Source organism: Argopecten irradians, chromosome 1 (genome assembly GCF_041381155.1).
Source record: "Argopecten irradians isolate NY chromosome 1, Ai_NY, whole genome shotgun sequence".
Lineage (NCBI taxonomy): Eukaryota > Metazoa > Mollusca > Bivalvia > Pectinida > Pectinidae > Argopecten > Argopecten irradians.
This window is the reverse complement of record NC_091134.1, coordinates 22,147,546-22,166,077: the sequence shown is the minus strand read 5'-3', so window position 1 is coordinate 22,166,077 and position 18,532 is coordinate 22,147,546. Positions and strand designations below refer to the sequence as shown.

At 33.3% G+C, this 18,532-nt stretch overlaps 1 protein-coding gene across 1 annotated transcript; it reads left to right on the top strand.

Annotated features, from left to right (window-relative positions):
- The first annotated feature begins 575 nt into the window (after positions 1-575).
- Positions 576-14,594, top strand: LOC138310035 (uncharacterized). The gene is made up of 3 exons (XM_069251186.1): positions 576-665; positions 5,812-6,093; positions 13,096-14,594. The coding sequence occupies exons 1-3, from the start codon at positions 596-598 to the stop codon at positions 13,830-13,832; spliced, it is 1,089 nt and encodes a 362-aa protein (XP_069107287.1). The 5' UTR covers positions 576-595; the 3' UTR covers positions 13,833-14,594.
- The last annotated feature ends 3,938 nt before the right edge of the window (positions 14,595-18,532 follow it).

The window sequence follows — 18,532 nt, the reverse complement described above, 5'->3', positions numbered from 1 at the left end:
GACCAGACAGGCCGGAGAAGTTGTAGCAGACTAGCCGGTACTTCGTATACTATCAAGTGTTGAGTCAGACTCGCCCCCCTTTCTCAGCAATTGTTTTTACCAGTTCTAGAAGTACCAAACAGGAGAGGCTATAGGACAGCAGTGTAACCCTTTCTTAGTGTTTACTAAGCACTATTCCTATGTACTTTCTTTGTTGTTTGATGGAATAATTCGTTGTTAGGAAATTGAACAACATTGGCGATAATACAAAACAAAATCCGTTGTTGTTAAATTCCTGATTTCGTAGCAACCAGGAAAAGCAATGAATGTTTCAACATTTCATTTTTATGCAGTATAAACATTAAGTTGGTAACTAGACCTACTGCTTAAATAAAATTATACTCCGCCATCTAAAAGATGCTTGTGTTTAATTATACATACGGTGTTTTTTTATAAAATATATTATCTTTTATCTCATGATCAAAAGAGTAATTGTTAAGCAGATGTCGGTCTGTATATGTACAGAGTCAGAATCAATATCACCAATAACGTGGTCCAGCGACGGCGCTAGCGATACACACTACACTAATGTCGGGCGAGGCTGCAGCCATATATAATGATGGCAATGTTATTTGCAGTGTTTGTGATTTTGCAAACGAGATATATTTTTCTAAGAGTTAGTGAAGGTAAGTGTAATTGTATTGCAATGTTTTATCTGGATTCAATGTATTTTAAGACACTTTAATTTTGTGCAACGGAATGTTAATTCAAATTGAAAGACGAGTGGAAACACCATTGAACTTTCGTTTTAAAGAACATAACAATATATTAAAAACCTATCATTCAATTTTCAATTTAATGTTGTTATACTTATTCAAAATCATCTACTACAATAGATATTTAGAACTTTTAGTTGATATTAAATTTACTATAGTTATATATATTCCAAATCATCACGTACAATATATTAAAAACCTATCATTTAATCTTTACTATTGTGTACAGATTTTGACAAAAGATAAAAAAACATTGTACAACTTATTTTGGTTTTCCCTGGTGTACGCGTAAGTGTGGTCTTAGAGAAATAGAGGAACGCAGAGCATTTACCCCGAATCTATTAAACTTAATACATTATTGTAAATGAATGCGAGTTACGTATAGGGGAAACACCGAAAACTGTAGATTAGTCAAGATAATGGACAATGCGATGCCCGAAGGGCCGAGCATCGTGCATGATATCTTGACTAATCGACAGTTTGATGTGTTTCTCTTACTTAAAACATGGCACTGTGATGTACAGGGCTAACTATGGCTATTGTTTAACTAATCTACAACTACAGGTAAGGCATTCAACTACCTTTGACACTTAACATTTCAAAACAAGTGTATACTGTCTACTCTGTTCATGCATGCATTGCATGAAATTTTCATGAAATTCCATACATATTTTTTTACCAGAGAATTTTGTTGTGAGTTTGAATTCTCTTCATTCTGAGTGGAGCTGCACAAGAGGCAACATGGCAGACAGTACAGATCAGATCTTTATGAAGTCAAACTATCTAAAATGATTATCAAATATCTATTAAGGAAGTTTATTTTGTGATATGTTAATTTAACTGCTGTTTATGTCAGAAGCAGACAATTCACTTGGATATATTTACACTTGCTAGGGTTGTTCACTATACGCAAGTACTAGCCGATTTTGTTTACCATAACTGCATGGTAACATTGTACTTTAAACTTGCGTATGAAAATGTTCTATGCAACGTAAAAGGGCTACTTTTTTTTAAAAGAAACACATGGCTTTTTTTACATTTTGACACACCATTACGTGTTTATTGTTGTATTTCGTAGAATATTGGGAAAATGTAATCAATACATATATGTTTTATATTTATATATGATACCAACATTTTTTAAATTAACATTTGTATAATGAAACGGGAAAAATATCCCGACCGGGGCGACGTGCAGTGCTGTCAAATGTAAACATTACCTCTGTGTCTGTGTTCATCCTACGATCGCGTCTTTGGGGTGGACGGGCGTGAGACCCTCTGACAGAGGTCAGTTATAAACATATCCTCTTGTCTTTTTTCTTTGAGAATTTAATCATGTGTATTATAAAACATGCACCGCTAGTAATCCACGTATTGACAGTTAGTCCTACGCGTCACCATAAATACATTGTACCCATCGAACACAAGTGAAAATGTTCCGTCTGTAGATGGCGATGGATCTAAGCGTAGATTATATAATCACATGGCTCCCAAGGATGTAATATCGTCAAGTCAGACGACAATCTCAAACACGTTGAGCTACTTGAACATCGGTGTTTTGACAACTTCGGCAAACTCCAGTGTGTAAGCGTGCGTCAGCTTCGCCTCGCTGCACAAAAACGGTCACCGAGTTCACACATGTGGTCGAGTACAAATTCTTTGTTATTACGCTATATATTAACTTTTCGCAAAATTTAATATATATTTAAAGTTCTGATATGATGAAATAAAATTTTCTTTGAAATTTACTTTGGTTGTCATGTTTATTTTACAATGAAATGTTGAACTTTATTGTCGTCGCGGATGAATAATTCTACCTTACGTGAAGAGTCATCTTTCGCTGTTCAATTTAGTAAGCTCCTCCCACTTTTGACCGACTTTTATTGAATAATTACGTCAAATTCAAATGACGATTTTATAGCATAAAATATAAATAAAAAAGTCTTATGAGTGTAAATATAGGGATTGGATTTTGCTTTTATGTTTACCATGCTTGTATGGAGCAATTCATCTAAGAATATATTCAATATGGGGCGCTAACGCGCCCCATAGAATATATTCTTAGAGGAATTGCTCCATACAAGCATGGTTAACATAAAAGCGCAATCCAATCCCTATATAATTTCTCGGAAATTCACAAGGTATGGAGGATTACCATGGAAACGTAATTTTGAATATACTGCTCTACGTTATGAAATGAAGCAATAACAGCAGTTAAAGAATATGATTGGTCCTTTTAAAAACCACACTATCAAGATTGAGTGAATTCTAAAGGAAACTATATTAGTGAAAACGGCAAAGTGATAAAAAGAAAATAAAGATTAATTTTTCAAATTTGTTAAGTAGGCTTTGTGTGAACCTTAAATAAGGAATCACGCAATCAATACTGAAAGTGTTCAATTTCGGGAAATGTGGATTTATGTGTTATGTGTATACATTCAAGAAATGAAGTAATTTGAAAACAGTGAAATTATTGGGACAAGAAATTTAATGAAAGCATTCAATTTTCAAAGAAAGAAAGTGCATGTTTCTACTAAAAAAACAAAACATCATTTTAGGAATGCCTGTGCTGTCAAAATACATGTACTAAAGAGTTTGGATTTTCAACAAAAGGAGTAATTTTTAGCGTTGTGGTTGATATAATTGGATTTAAGCCGATGTCTACGAATCAATATATTAAACAGAAAATATGTAATAATATGTATTATAGAAGTCTTGTATTACATTTATATTGAATTTAATTTGATTTATTTGTTATTTATCTGTCTTTTCACAATGCTGCATGTAGTTTTGGTCTCTACCTTCCACTGTACATTAGTTTACCTGGACCTGTAGATTAGTTGAAACTAATCTACAGCTACAGGTAAACTAATGTACAGTGAAAGGTGTACTTATCTACAGACAGAACAAGTACTTGAACAATAGTCCAACTAAAGCATGGGTGACAACAAAAGATGACATCATAGCCATGTTTTAACACCAGGTATACAATACTTGTATCATTGTTAGGCAATATCACTTGGATGCTATTGGAAATGTTCCAGATTGTTAACTCACGTTATTTGTTTATTATTGACAAATCATTATTTAAACTATTGTTTTTGATGTATATATAGCAGAACACTTCAATTATCAAACTACTAGTTTATTTACCGAGGAGAGCAAACACGAGTTATCAATATACAAATGTACTACTTAAAAGACAAATACTAGATCAAAGTAATAATAGTACTACTATTGAGCTCAATTTAGATCTAAAGTCAAACTGACCTCGTGTATCATCCGCTATATATATAAAAATTGTATACAACCGATCGAATATATTAATTGTGTGTCAAATAAATAATTTTATAATGAAAGGAAAGACTGTATTATTAATTCATAAATTCATTTTGTGTCAATTGTAAACCTAATTTCACTATAGCAGATTAAAATAAAATTTTATAATTCTCTTCTGACTAAACGTGCTAAATTAAACTTCACATGTGCCTTTCTGTCTAATCGTGCTAAAACAAAACTTCAAACGTTCTTTTCTGATTAATCGTGCTTAACCAAAAACTTCACAAGATCCTTTCTGACTAATCATGCTAAACCATAACTTCACACATTCCTTTCTAACTAATCATGCTAAAACCAAAAACTTCACAAGTTCCTTTCTGCCTAAACGTGCTTGTCATGATAGATTCAAAGGTTCGAAGGTGACAGGCAAAAGTTACTGTTACTAAAATAGATAAATTGTGTCTGGTCAAAATAACGTGAATAGTCGCTGGCGTAGCAACGTGGGGTTATGACCCCACTTTGGTAGGAACATATGAATAGCTCGATTGTAATCAGCTGTTCAATCGAATTCGTTGATGATGACGGGAGATAAAAAATATGGGTATTTTAATAAAAATATGCAATTGTCACGAGGATAAATAATATTCATTAACCTGAAAAAGTAAATATAAGGAATAGGTTTTCATTTTGTTATAAGGGTATAATGATAATGAGCCCGTGTAAATTTTATGCAACCCGGCTTCGCTGGGGTTATATAATTTACACGTGCTCCATTATCATTATACTCTCATAACCTCAACAAAATAAAAAATCTATTCCTTAAATATTTACAAATATTTCATTATACAGACTTTAAAGCAACTTTCATCATTTATCAGAGACGAATACATTCTTGTTTTCAAGCAAATTGAATTCCGATTTGCATTGCAATTTAACGATCACGCAATCGTTATGGCTACAAGATATAAAAAACGTCAAACGCTCGTTTTCATTTAAATGTAGACGTATTATGCATGATATCACTCCATCAGATAAGTCTTTGAGTGAATGTAAACATTTAGAAAAAAGAATATCCACTGCCTAATGTCGTTTTCCTGCAAATAGTTCAGTGGTGCGTGCCTTCCTAATGTTGTTGATCCTTTGATACCTTACACATGCCATGCAATCTAACTTGACTCGTAATTCTGTTTTGTAATATATTTGATGTCAAACGAACAGCATTATGAGGCTAAAGGGACCTAGTGATGTAAGTGTCTTGACATTTTACCACTAACCCTTCACCCTTGGATCCAATATTCGAGTGTTCAAGTTGACTACATACTACTCCAGTATCTGAGTGATCTTTACGCATTGGCATAGCACTACTAGCCATTTCCTAGGTCGTATTCCAAATCGAGGCTATCATATTTGGGTATTATGATATTTGGCGATCTATAGATAGCTTTGTTATAACTCATTGAAAAATAACGCACTTTGAAAAAATAAAAAAAGATTGAATATCATGCTTGTTCAACACACTTTAGAAAATACATTTTTTTTATTTTGCCTTAAAAAGATCTATTTTAACGCTCTTATGCGAAAGTGTTTCATGCGAAGAGCGACAATGACCATGCGAAAAGCGACAATGCGCAATGCAACAAATTAAACGAACTTTTGCTCTTTGCATGGCGCATCCAAAATATCCGAATCAAGCCGACAATGACACAATTATATATTAATGTAATTTGTAATAAGAGATAATATACCACATAAATTCATGGATTTGTTTTCATTTCAGCTGCAGTTATCGTCACTGTATGTGAATCTTTATCCAAGGATATATCATGCTCCGGGAGTCTTGAAATAATTGACGCCCGCTATGGAAGATTTGACACAGTCACGTGCGTCCATGCGGCAATGAGCATGGTGGGATGTGGTGCCAGTGGCGTCTTTGCTGATATCCAAAGCAAATGTGACGGGGAAACAACGTGCACTTTATCTTCATCAAACTCCCAGTATGGAGACCCATGTCCATCTACCTATAAATACTTGGAAGTCACGTACGATTGCCGACCAGATGGTAAGTAGGGCCCCACAGATTTACAACTCTTTCAATCATGACCTTATTTATGCATGCTCCACATAAAACTCGACACAAATGTGTGAATTGAAAATGGCCATCTTATAAAGATGATAACATCTTATATAAGATGACGGTTTATTAAAACTAAACCATGTTATATGTGTAAAAATCACATGAAAGTTATCAATTAACACATACAAAATAATGGAATGGTCATAACATCATAATAATTAGTACTCCATATTCAATTAACACATACATTGTAACTGGAGACTCTAAAAATGACCATTCCAATAAACATAGCTGTTCTCTTTTCAAATAGAGAACAATAAAGATAAAAAATTAAAATTTACAAATTATTACAAAATATTTTCCCTATTGTGGGGATTCGTCAGAATTACGCCTCAGAATTACGCAAAAGAGTCAGATTCGACAGAAATACGCCAAAATGACGTCACCCAAGATGATGCAAAAGAAAAGCTTGTATTAAAGGGAGGGAAGTAGGGTGGGTTTAAAACTTTCCGAAATTGTAAAAATTAATCGTAAAATGAGGTGAAAATGATGGCGCCTGTGAAAATGATGGCGCCTGTGAAAATTTTTTTGCAGAGATGAAGCTTAATATAGCAACCAATCAGCAATCAGTATTAATATAACAGCCAATGAGAGAGCGCCTTATATTGGGGCTCTACACAGGGTAACTATAAGAGGCCACATAAAGGGTGCACATATGTATATATGGCTTAAAACAGAAAAATACTAACTTTAATTATCAATAATAATGGCATGTGTCGCTGCATAAAATAAGCTATATGCATAGCTCGCATTTCTTTAAATATCACAATACATGCATAATGAGTCCTCCCTCATCGTGCGACTATAGATACAGCAATCAACATAAAAAACGAACAATATGATTTTATACACCTATCCTTTGTTATAATTATTATAAGGCTAACATCAGTTTGGGTAAGCACAATTAGTTAACTAGGATATTTGGGAAACCGATAACTTAACCAAAACATGCTTCAGAGCAATCATAACTGAATATACTTATTGCTATTTCTACGTGTTATGACTATTGCTATTGCTTCGTCTCATTTGACTTAGCTTAATACTACTATTATATTATTGTCTATATATACACAATACCAGAAGTCACAAAGAACTATTGAAGTTTATTTAACTACATGTTAATGACTCGATTATCGATTATTGATTTCATTCGGAAGAGACTGTTGTTTCTGGGTTTTGCGGTCGTGACCCTGAGGTTGAGCTGTCATTTTAGCAGGACACAGACATCCAATACAACATCCAAGCTACTTAAGTTTTAATGTTAAAACATGATACTATCGGCATTTCTCAGTGCTACTATAACACATTAATATTATTATTGCTGACAATGTTTTAAAATATCAATAGCTAAATTATTATTGGTTAGCACGCTGTCATTCCGATTGACCTCGCCGGACTTCTGTTTGTTTTATTTAGCATAACATCCGTCAGTTAACATTTTTTTTCTAGTAAACGATAGACCTGTTTATCTCCATGGAATTCCACTTCACTGATTCAGTTCCATGGATTAACATTCTAAGGGAAATGATTATTCTCCTAATTATAGATATTAAAGGAAATGAATCATGTTATACATTTTGAATAAAACCGTAAAATATTTCATTTTGTCTGCCAAATCAAAACTAATTTCTTCTAAAAATGGGTCATTTTTTATTTGGTGTTTTATTTGTTTCGTGGGGTGGGGAATATTAATTTGTGGAATGGTATAATTGTCGGTCAAATGTGCATGGATATATTGATTGCTATTTAAATGAAATTTTTATAGTCACATGCTAGTTCCTATGACATTGCGTACTTTGAACTTTAAACATATCAAAACGAATGTGTATAGATTGACAGTTACAATCAATATTCGAAACTAACAGTTGTTTTGACTGTTGTGTTGACGTCATACGTGAAGCCTTGAGCCGTCCAAGCTTTCGTTTAGATACCAGTGCAAAATATCCAAAATGTGTACTACAGTATAATTTTTGAACAGACCATGACGTAAGCGGTTTACACACTTACTTTATAAGATCGTAAAATATACATTGATTCAACTTCTTTCGTGTTGAGAATAAAAGAAAATGACACATTCTTTAAAATCGACATAACTAAGCATTAAGTCCCATTAGTCGTCGTTCAAAACATTGCAAGAAAACATTAAAACAGGTATCGATGTGAATGTAGTTGTTTATTACTATGAAGGAAATGCATACAATTTTTTCAAAATCAGCACATGCTTTTTTTGTCCTGGAACAATGACAGAAGTTATTTCATAAACACATATAATAAAAATGAAGATAATGACAGAAGCATAACTACATGTACTATCTGAATTAGCTATTTGTATCTTTTTAATGATCCTCGCAACTAAAAATATATGGGAAAATGATGATTACGTTGATTCAATTTTAAGAGTTTTATTGCAACTTACTGGAAATTTCCTCGGTGTGATGGTCATTTTGAAATTCGTAGAAATATAATCTCAACGATGTTATTAGAATACTTTTTACCGATACATACATATGTATGATATGATAAATGAAATATATCATAACACAAATATATCTAGTTTAACATACACATTGCAGCTAGAACTGAAAAACTATGAAAATACATTGTTAAAAAGGAAAACCATTTAAGATAAAGAAAAGTTCTTTACTTTGATCTTTCTCCCCTAAGTATGATACCACTAGATCTTTTTATAGACCCATTATATGAATAATTGTTTAGAGGAAATACCGCTCTCCGTTAAATCGAGTGCTGAGTGGAATGGCATACGTACCGATCGTAATCAATTTTAAGACTGTATACTCACGTGGAGGGACATGAGGATACGTGCTTCTTAGGTTGGATACAATCTCTCCCAGAGTTCATTGCGGTAACCACATTCACCTCTGTCAACAGCTCACGGACTGGCCGTCTGTTGACCTCGGGTCACAGAATACGTCATGACGATTGTGTAATACGTTGCGCCCCCTTTATACTTACAAGAAAATCTAGTCTATCCGCAAAATAATCCATAATTGTTAGGTTTCATATTGAATGATCAAATTATAATATGTCAGAACTGACAGTCGTTTACAGGAAAATGATACCAAAGGAAACTTACAATATGTGTTATAGAATTTAGTATGTGTCCGAAACACGTTCTTGAATTTTGAAATTTCCGCGGGCCGTTTACAGGGGTGAAATGTGGGGACCGCTATGCTATGAGTTCGTAATAGTAACTCTAGGAAATCAAACACATATGACGCCATTGTACAAAATGCAAGCTATCTGTATAGCTTTTTTAATGCTATGACACAGCTATTTTGATTTTTTTTTCTCGTATCCCTTTATGAGGCATCTTCAGTAGCTAAATTAGCTGCTCGCTTATTTGCTGGTTATTTTTAGCCAGATGCGAGAATATTTTTCAGCAGCGCCATTTTGTCCCGAAGCTTTGTTCATCTTTTAATTGGCGATTTCATAGACAACTTTAAGCCCACCCCAACCCACCCATTTCGTTATTTATTTGTTTATTACATAATTAGTATATCTTGATGTATTTGTCAGAGTATGTATTCTGTAGAATTTTTTTGTTCCAATTCTATATGCAATATATGTACATGTATATGTAGATATAAAGAGACTGAACGTAGTTTTGATTGCGTTAAAGGTGGTATGAACGCAATGGATTCAGACATATTCTACATGTAGCGCTTACACGCTGCATTGAATATATCTGTATCCCATTGTGTTCATACCACCTTTAACGCATTAAAAACACTGTTCAATCTATATACTTACATAAATTAGTCTATTTTAGTCTATGTTCTTGATCAAATTAAAAACGTTGTTGGTTGCTAAGCTGAGTAACTATATTAGTCAGGATGGCCGTAGATATTTTTCCGATTGTTGAATGTTATAGCTGCAGTTTGATGTGATATATAACAATGTAAATTAATCATATATCAATAATGTCCATTTCGAATAAAAATTGAGATACCTGAAGCGGAACGACCACCAGTATGTATCGTTATCAGGGTAGTGATGTGGTCCAAAGTGGAACGAGCCGCCATATTTGATTTCCAACCGAGGAAAGTAACTATGATGTAGCCTGTTGATGGTATGACCGGTAAGCTGCTGATTATTTGTCATGTACATGTGTGTATGGATCTACGACCGCGATATATACTAAATTCTTCGTAGTCATGACTTTCATTTTATTGTACGGATGATAGACAAGTGTTTGCATGGTGTGTGACCGACGTAACTATGGATTTCACCGAACATCCCTGAGATAACATCCCCCTGAACTCTTTATTGTTATTTTGAAATCCAACGAGGAAATTTTGTTTACACTTCACGCATTAGGCCTAAAGTTTATTTAGATTATCATTCGCCAAACGCCAAATTTTACCGAAGCGCGAACTAGAAGTAGTCCGATCCTACTGTGATTTGTATTGATACATCGTTGCGTTTACGCTAATTTGAACGCAACTCCCCTCCCGTTGACTATAAAGGGACATATGTATATCCATATAGTATGGCGTAATTCTGTGGAATCCCCACCATAGGATGTAAACTGTTGTAAAATATTTTGCAAAGTTGTAATTACACATGATAAATTTTGAAGAATATAATAATATGATCGTTCTTGATAATACATTGTCATCTTTATGAGATGACCATTTCAATTCATATATTCCTGCTTGTAACGAACATTTTCATTGGCTTAAAAATGTTGTCTCATTACGTAAACAAATGACTTCTTCGTTTATAACGCCGCCTCTGATTGGCTGAAACAACGGCGTAAGGATTCCATCAAGAAAAATGGAATTTCGCAAGCTTTGTTTGAATCCGAGTGTACTCTCGTCATAAACCGCTCTGTTTTATATCCCCATAACATAAACCATTCAGTTAATTCTAGATAATTACTTCTAGTTTAAATATCGATAAGATATTCTTATTTTGATAATAATTTTATTTAATAGAAATGTGTGAGTGATTTATTCGGACTTCTTTTGATATTTACAACATGTCATAAAGCGATAATGCTTTATATAAACTAATTTCCATAATTAGTTTTCGTGATGCATTTCACATATTTAAAAAAAAATATGTGATAATATAGTATGGGCATTATTCTATCCATAATGTTCAGTTAAATAATAGTTTTGGTTTTGAACAGCGGATTGTGTCGATAGAGAAAATTACCTTCAATGATACACGTCAGCATCATTGTAGAGTTTTTTATGACTCAAGTATGTGTGAAAACGAACCTGCAACCTGATAGACCAGCAACTCTGTTGAATTACATTTGTTTTCAGTTTCAGATACTTTGTTACATAATAAAATTGATATCAGATGTTCGTGAAACTTGAGAAGTGTTCCAATGTTATGCAGCTAATTTATTAACTGTAGGATAGTAATGCTATCGATTGAACAATTTTATGTACCCACGTAGTCGTCCTACCATGCAACTCCACGACTTCCTGCCTTTCATATGAATCAATATTGTAACAGTGCATAAAGGCAAACGTGAATGGCTAGATCAAACCCACACCAATGTACTCGTATACATGATCATATCAATGCAGAATTTGTAAACTTGGCTGAGGTAAGGCTGATGAAGAAGCAATCTCTAGCACATTTAGTAAAGTAATTTGAACCAAACTTCCCCATGGCGATTTGAATTTCATGGTTTTTTTTTATTATATGTGTATTTCAAATAAACAGACACAGCTACACCAAGATAAAGTTACTTATTAAAAATAAGTACCAGTATTTTGTTTAAACTAGAGTTAAATGCCATTACGTTATATCAAAATTCAAATTACCGTTTCAGACATACCGTTAAAACTTGAAAATAGGAAAACGCAACAACTATTTCAATAACTATTGATTTATCTTTACGATTTCTCTGAATTAATTGACTAAACTGGACACCGCGAATCTATTCCAGACAATGTCATGTCATCTGATAAGTCTAAACGGCGCGTAAACAAGTTAATTACCTTGGCATTTAGTGCGATTAGTTTCGTTTTTGTATTGATATGAATTATTGATTTATGGATTTCAGATTAACTTGAATATGTTGCTTAATGCTACGGAGATATAAAAAATATCAGAGTACAGAAATGTGATGTTTGGTTAGTTCAAATTCCTACTAACAACAATGGTCAACGTAACGTAATGTACATTCCTAATTATCTGTGAATCGTTCAATCATGATATTACACTCTGATGCTGTTTTTATAGCTCCACATCTCAAACTGTATTCAATTCAATTCTTATACAAGTAAAAAATAATAATATGTAAAAAAATAAAAAAAATAGTTATTTTCTATAAAAAAAAATCGTAATTTCGCATCCGCCAATTGCCGGTGACCGTTAAAACGTCAATTTTAATTCACGTGATTTGATGGAAACATGAATTGTTCAACCATTGAAAATTAAAGAAAAACTCATTTTAAATAGACATACAATTTATGCACAAATCACGTTATCGCCAATTCACGTTTAACTTTGTAAAGTTATAAAATCGTGCTCATCTTGGTTTTAGATATAGATAAATTGCGATGTCATTTGTTTAATAAACATATTGGAATGTCGCCTATAAACTTTACATTAAGTTATTTTTCATTAAAAGCAGAATATAGACCGGGGCCAGAAAGTCCATGTTACGGGTTCAATTCTGGCTGTATCCACGAAACTCTTGTTCCTGTTACAATTGTATAAAATCTGTCCGTTTGTTGAGTATGTACATATCTTATGCCTTTAGATTTACTTGCCAGATCCCGATATATCGAAACAAAAGTGTCACTTTTATTTTCAATATGTAACAGGCGTTAAAAATGGCTTCAGTCCGTGGTCTTAATTAAAATTGTTTCGACAAATCGGGATCAGGCAGCTTTGATGTCAAAAACTTTTAATTCATGTTATTTATTCAACTCTTTTCAGAAACAACAACAGAAGCGCCAACAACCACAACATCCACCACAACCACCACCACCACCACCGGTGCTGCAACCACCTCACCAACCACTGTTGCTATGACCACCACAACTACAGCTGCGGAAACCACTACCACAACCACTACTGCTGCAACCACTTCTACCACTGCAGTGGAAACAACCACTGTGGAAACAAGTACAACGAGTAATCCGTCAACATCTAATACTCCCACCAGTACATCAAATCCGTCAACATCTAATACTCCTACCAGTACATCAAATCCGTCAACATCTAATACTCCCACCAGTACATCAAATCCGTCAACATCTAATACTCCCACCAGAACTTCAAATCCGTCAACATCTAATACTCCCACCAGTACATCAAATCCGTCAACATCTAATACTCCCACCAGTACTTCAAATGCATTCGTGGAGACAACTGGATCCTGCACCTGCCTTTGTCGGTACCTAAATGAAACGACGTGCGGTGATAATGAGGATTTAACATGTGTATTGGCCAAATTAAAGGAACAATTATTCATTGATAAAACGACGTTATCTTCGTTTAAAAGGTCAAAAATCAGCGCACATGATGGAAGGACATCCTCTAGATTAATAGGTTTCGCAGGTGTTGCTATTATTACGATATTCATGGCTTTAATATTGATTCCTGATTTCTTACGAGTTATAAGATATGTTATATGGAGTAAATCATCTAAATTAACAAATGATTATGTATAGTAAGGAGATCACAGGCACGTTAATTATAGCTAAACATTTTAAACTCGACCATGTACAATTCAAATCTACCTAAGTCTTATATTTTGGTAGTTAAATACTTGAAATTTTCACTTAATTTTCAAGCTTGATACATACGAAAACTTGGAAACATTATCATTTTTTATTACGGTACATTTAACTGCACATAAGTACGCTTCACTGAATTCTCTTTATGTCTAATAGAAAGCTTCCAAATGGCTGCATTTTATTTTAGTTTGGGAAATTAGCATGTGTAGTTTACTTATGGACGGAATGTCTTCGAAGTAATTGAATGCCGAGAAATTTCAGAAGAAAACAAAAACAATACTGAAAAATGCATTGTGAAACTTTTACGATAATCTCAAATCATCAGTTACAAAATCATCTCCTAACCTCATCTTCATCCATCGTTTGAAAAAGCACTATATCATCTCAAAGATGTTCTTGTCAGGGCAATTACAAAGACAAGAATGAATGAATGAACATTTCATAAAAACTTTTTACTGATTTAATATTCAAATTCAACATTCATTGGTTTTGTTAACTCTAAATGCAGTCTAAGGATGGAATCGAGATGATGTTTTCCCTCTTTCCGTTCTTATAACAGTTGCTTATACTAAGCATAGTTTTGTGAATGAGTGTTAAACTTAACGACGAAAACAATGTATATGTTTTTCAATTAAAGATTTATTTTTTTATAATGACTTCTTTCTAATAAAAGTTACATTAGTGTTGATACTGTTAACGTCATGTTTACCGTCAAATGCAAATACGTTATAAATATATAATGTGTGTGCTTTTAAAGTGTGGGGATGCCACGGGATCAAAAATGACTGAACGCGACATTCTTCAGACCTTCAGGTAATACAATGTGCTGCAATTAACGTTTTACTACATGTCACAAAGAACGATTCTGAATGATAATGTAGAGTTACATACACGTCAATCCACGCAAGGATGTCCTTGATCCATAGTATCATAGTTGGTAAATATCTACACTTTTTTTGGAAAAAGAAATCTTTACCCGAATACATCATATGATTATGCAGGGACGGTGGACTTAACCGGAAGTTAATTGTTTCAGAAAAAAACGTTTGATAGTAGGACATTTTGTACTTCAAGCGGGCCTAAAAGACGTTTACGATACTATTTGATCTTGTGTCTTTGCCACACTGTTATGTGTGATTTCAACGCATTATTGTAGTTTTTTTTTATCATCATTACAGTTGTACTGTAATTGCCATGGTAACTGTAAGAAATATTCAGAAATTCATGAAATTAAGAAATGTGGTTATTTTTGGCCTTTTATTGCAAACATTTTCATTTTAGAAATTATAGAAGGCATCTTTGAACAAACTTGATATTTTTCTTTCTAGTGCCTCCATATCGTCAGTAAATGATGAGTTTGTTAAAACAAGCAAAAATAGATGATAAAATGACTAAAATTTCATATTTGGTGAATTTATGCAAGTTATAGATAATTATCAAGGCAACTGCAGTAGTAATAATATAAAATAGTCATCATATATGAATCAGGCATGAACTAAATACCTCAAATACATCAGCTTATTTGTAACATGTGATTGAAGAATTTGTGTAGCAGCCAATCAGAGGCGGCCTAACAAACATGATACTATTTTAGGTAATGGGATGATAACACTAATTTCTTATGCACATGCGCGTTCAAGCAAGATTGCATTATTTGTTTAAAACAACATTAATCGATTAATGTAGGATATACGTGTTAAGCAAATAATGCAGAATTTGCCATGCTTCAGGCGGAATAAGAATCAGCCATGTGAAGTGTGTATTATACAAATGCATTATTTGTTTAAAACAACATTAATCGATAAATGTAGGATATACGTGTTAAGTAAATATTGCAGAATTTGCCATGCTTCAGGCGGAATAAGTATCAGAGATGTGAAGTGTGTATTATACAAACGCTGTTTCATTTATAATAAGATATGTTACATAATTCTATCGATTGGTCATTGGATTGTCAATTCATTTGTATTCATTCTACAGCTAGTGCATCACTGTTTAACAATGATAACTGCAATATTGATAGACATGTACGCCCAATCAATATCAAGCACAACATATTCCGAGAACAGGAGGAAGTTACCTTTGTTTGGTTCCAAACAAAAATCCTGATCCATATTATTTATCAGTTGATCAGTATCGTAAATCTAGAATTTCTTGTAATTTGATCACAACTATGACAATGTCCCTCCTGTTGTATCTACACGCTATATGTCCACTTATACATAAGCACGTACTAGACAAGACTGAAGCTGCCGTTATGGGATCACAGTGTAAGCCTCGATGTAGATGATATTACACAACTAGTGAATATTTCATCCAAGACCCGGCCATTTGTCCTGAAATATCACTGAGTACTTTCTTTCGTAGTTATAACTATTCCTTTGTTAATTCCATAGGCTATACAAACGATGTCATAGCAGACTCTTACAAAAGTGTGCAACATTTTTATGCATAACCCGATGAAATTGCAACGTAGTGATATATTTTTTTCTTCAGAATTTTGACAAAAATACGATTTATTGTACGATTTCATTGATTAGTTATGAGAATATTTACAAATTTCATTATCAACGACAACGTATTTGTATAACATAACGATAACTTTCCTGCTGTCTTTCTTGCCAATATCTGATTTATTGTTTTTTTCATAGAGCAACAAAAAACAAAATTGGCCGATCATGAAGTCAGATTTAGTATAAAAACAACGAAATATCATTTCTTACACAAACAACAACATCTAAAACCTCGGTCATATACAGCAGTACTGTGTCATAACCCTGAGTATTTAGGGCGGATTAACTGTCATATCTGCCAAGTCCTCTTTTAAAATTCAATCAAATACAAAGAAAATAGAAATTTTGTTATCCAAAGGATATCAAATGATGGTGGATATATTGTCTACGGGAATTACTGTGTAGAAGGAATCGCTGTTTGAAAATTAGAAGATAGAAGATATGATTTAATATTCCAAAAGAATGGACCTCTTTCACGAACAATGCAAATACCCACGAGCCATAATTTGACAATGACAAATTTAAAGATGCTCGATTTTTCCTGAATTTGAACACTCTTTACTTCAGGTCATAAACGAAATGCGTAACCATAATTTTGTTGAAATGAAAAACGAAGTTGATGAATCACATTTCTAAATAACTGATATGGCTAAAAGATCATTCAATATTTTGGACGTTTTGCTACTTTTTATCTTAATATTTTAATTTCCAAATATCTCTACTCTTTTAACATAATATCATTTGACGACATAAAATACCATTTTGATGTCGTTTTGGTAATAAAGATAGTCACCAGACCTACGCTTGTCTTTCTTAATTTTAATCTGTCCATTATTAGAACATGAGAATACATGTGTCAACCAGGTAATAGAGCGAGTTACGTGGTAAATGTAATTATCGGGTAGATATGTTACCATAGTGTGTAAGTAATCGGTTCGTATAGCGTAGCGTCAGTAGTTATCTGATATTGACATTATATGGAGTATCTAACATTAACATTTGATCTTATTTATAAAATTTCGGATCTAGAGAATTTGTGCATTCTGTTTATCCAGCAACTATTTCCTTATTGAGGATATTAAAACGATTGTAAAAAGCGAGACACTTCTTAGTTGTGCAGTAAAGATTCATTTACGAAATCGAAAGAGAGGGTACTCCTTTTTACTGCCATGGGAAATGCTGTTTTGATCAACGAAAGGTTAAAATTCGGATTCAAGTCAGAAAAATATTTGTCTGATACGGAACAAATTCTCGTGATCGTATTGCCGGATATCCAACAGCAGTCATCGTTCGGTTTGTGCGGCAGTTGCAGGATAAACATATTTATCAATGTTTCAATTGTTTCATTAGATGATGTTAATACCAGAAAACATGAAATCAGCCTCTATTTTGTTGAATCATAAAACCTTCGTCCATTGTTCATAAGTTACAACTGTCGCTTGTTGATTGCTACACAGACACTCGTATGCAAATGTTAATTGGAAATCGGATCATCACTGCAGGACGAATATCTGTTCTTCAGAAAATTTGTTTTTGTCCTCCACATATTTGTCATACATTTTCCATCTGCCCTTATCTGTCTCTATGAATCAACCAAGGTTATTTTTTTTCTTGTATATAATTAATCTTTTCCCCTTATTGTCTCCCCCTAACTGTTTATCAGTTACATGTATGAACTACATGTATCTGTACATAAGACTTTGTTTACCTTGCTGTAAACATACAGTGTAATGATTTTAATATACATCAATTGTTCATCTGGAAATACACGCGTTACTGGATTGTTCGTATAGTAATTACGTCTGTTAAATGTTATGAGGTGTATAACCGATACTAAGTGCATAAAGGGTATATTTACTAGTAGTCACAGTCGTAGAAAAAAGAAATCAAAAACGACAGATTAACATTAGATTAAGTAAATGTTTGTTTGTTTTAACGCATATATATCACTGATGAAACATAATCTATTTTAATATATTTCACTTCTTCCGACATTCGTACACAACATGTCTGCTAATAAACATTTGTTTTAATATATAATTGCAATTCATACAGAGCAATTTTATATGACATCATAAGTGTCACGTCATCATACGTCTTGCTCAAATCCGTACGTGATAT

Bases quoted from the DNA above. Each gene is read 5' to 3' on its own strand.
- LOC138310035 (XM_069251186.1), top strand. From the start codon at position 596: ATGATGGCAATGTTATTTGCAGTGTTTGTGATTTTGCAAACGAGATAT. The intron at 666-5,811 runs GTAAGTGTAATT...TTTTCATTTCAG, and splicing joins TTTTCTAAGAGTTAGTGAAG to CTGCAGTTATCGTCACTGTA. The intron at 6,094-13,095 runs GTAAGTAGGGCC...AACTCTTTTCAG, and splicing joins GTACGATTGCCGACCAGATG to AAACAACAACAGAAGCGCCA.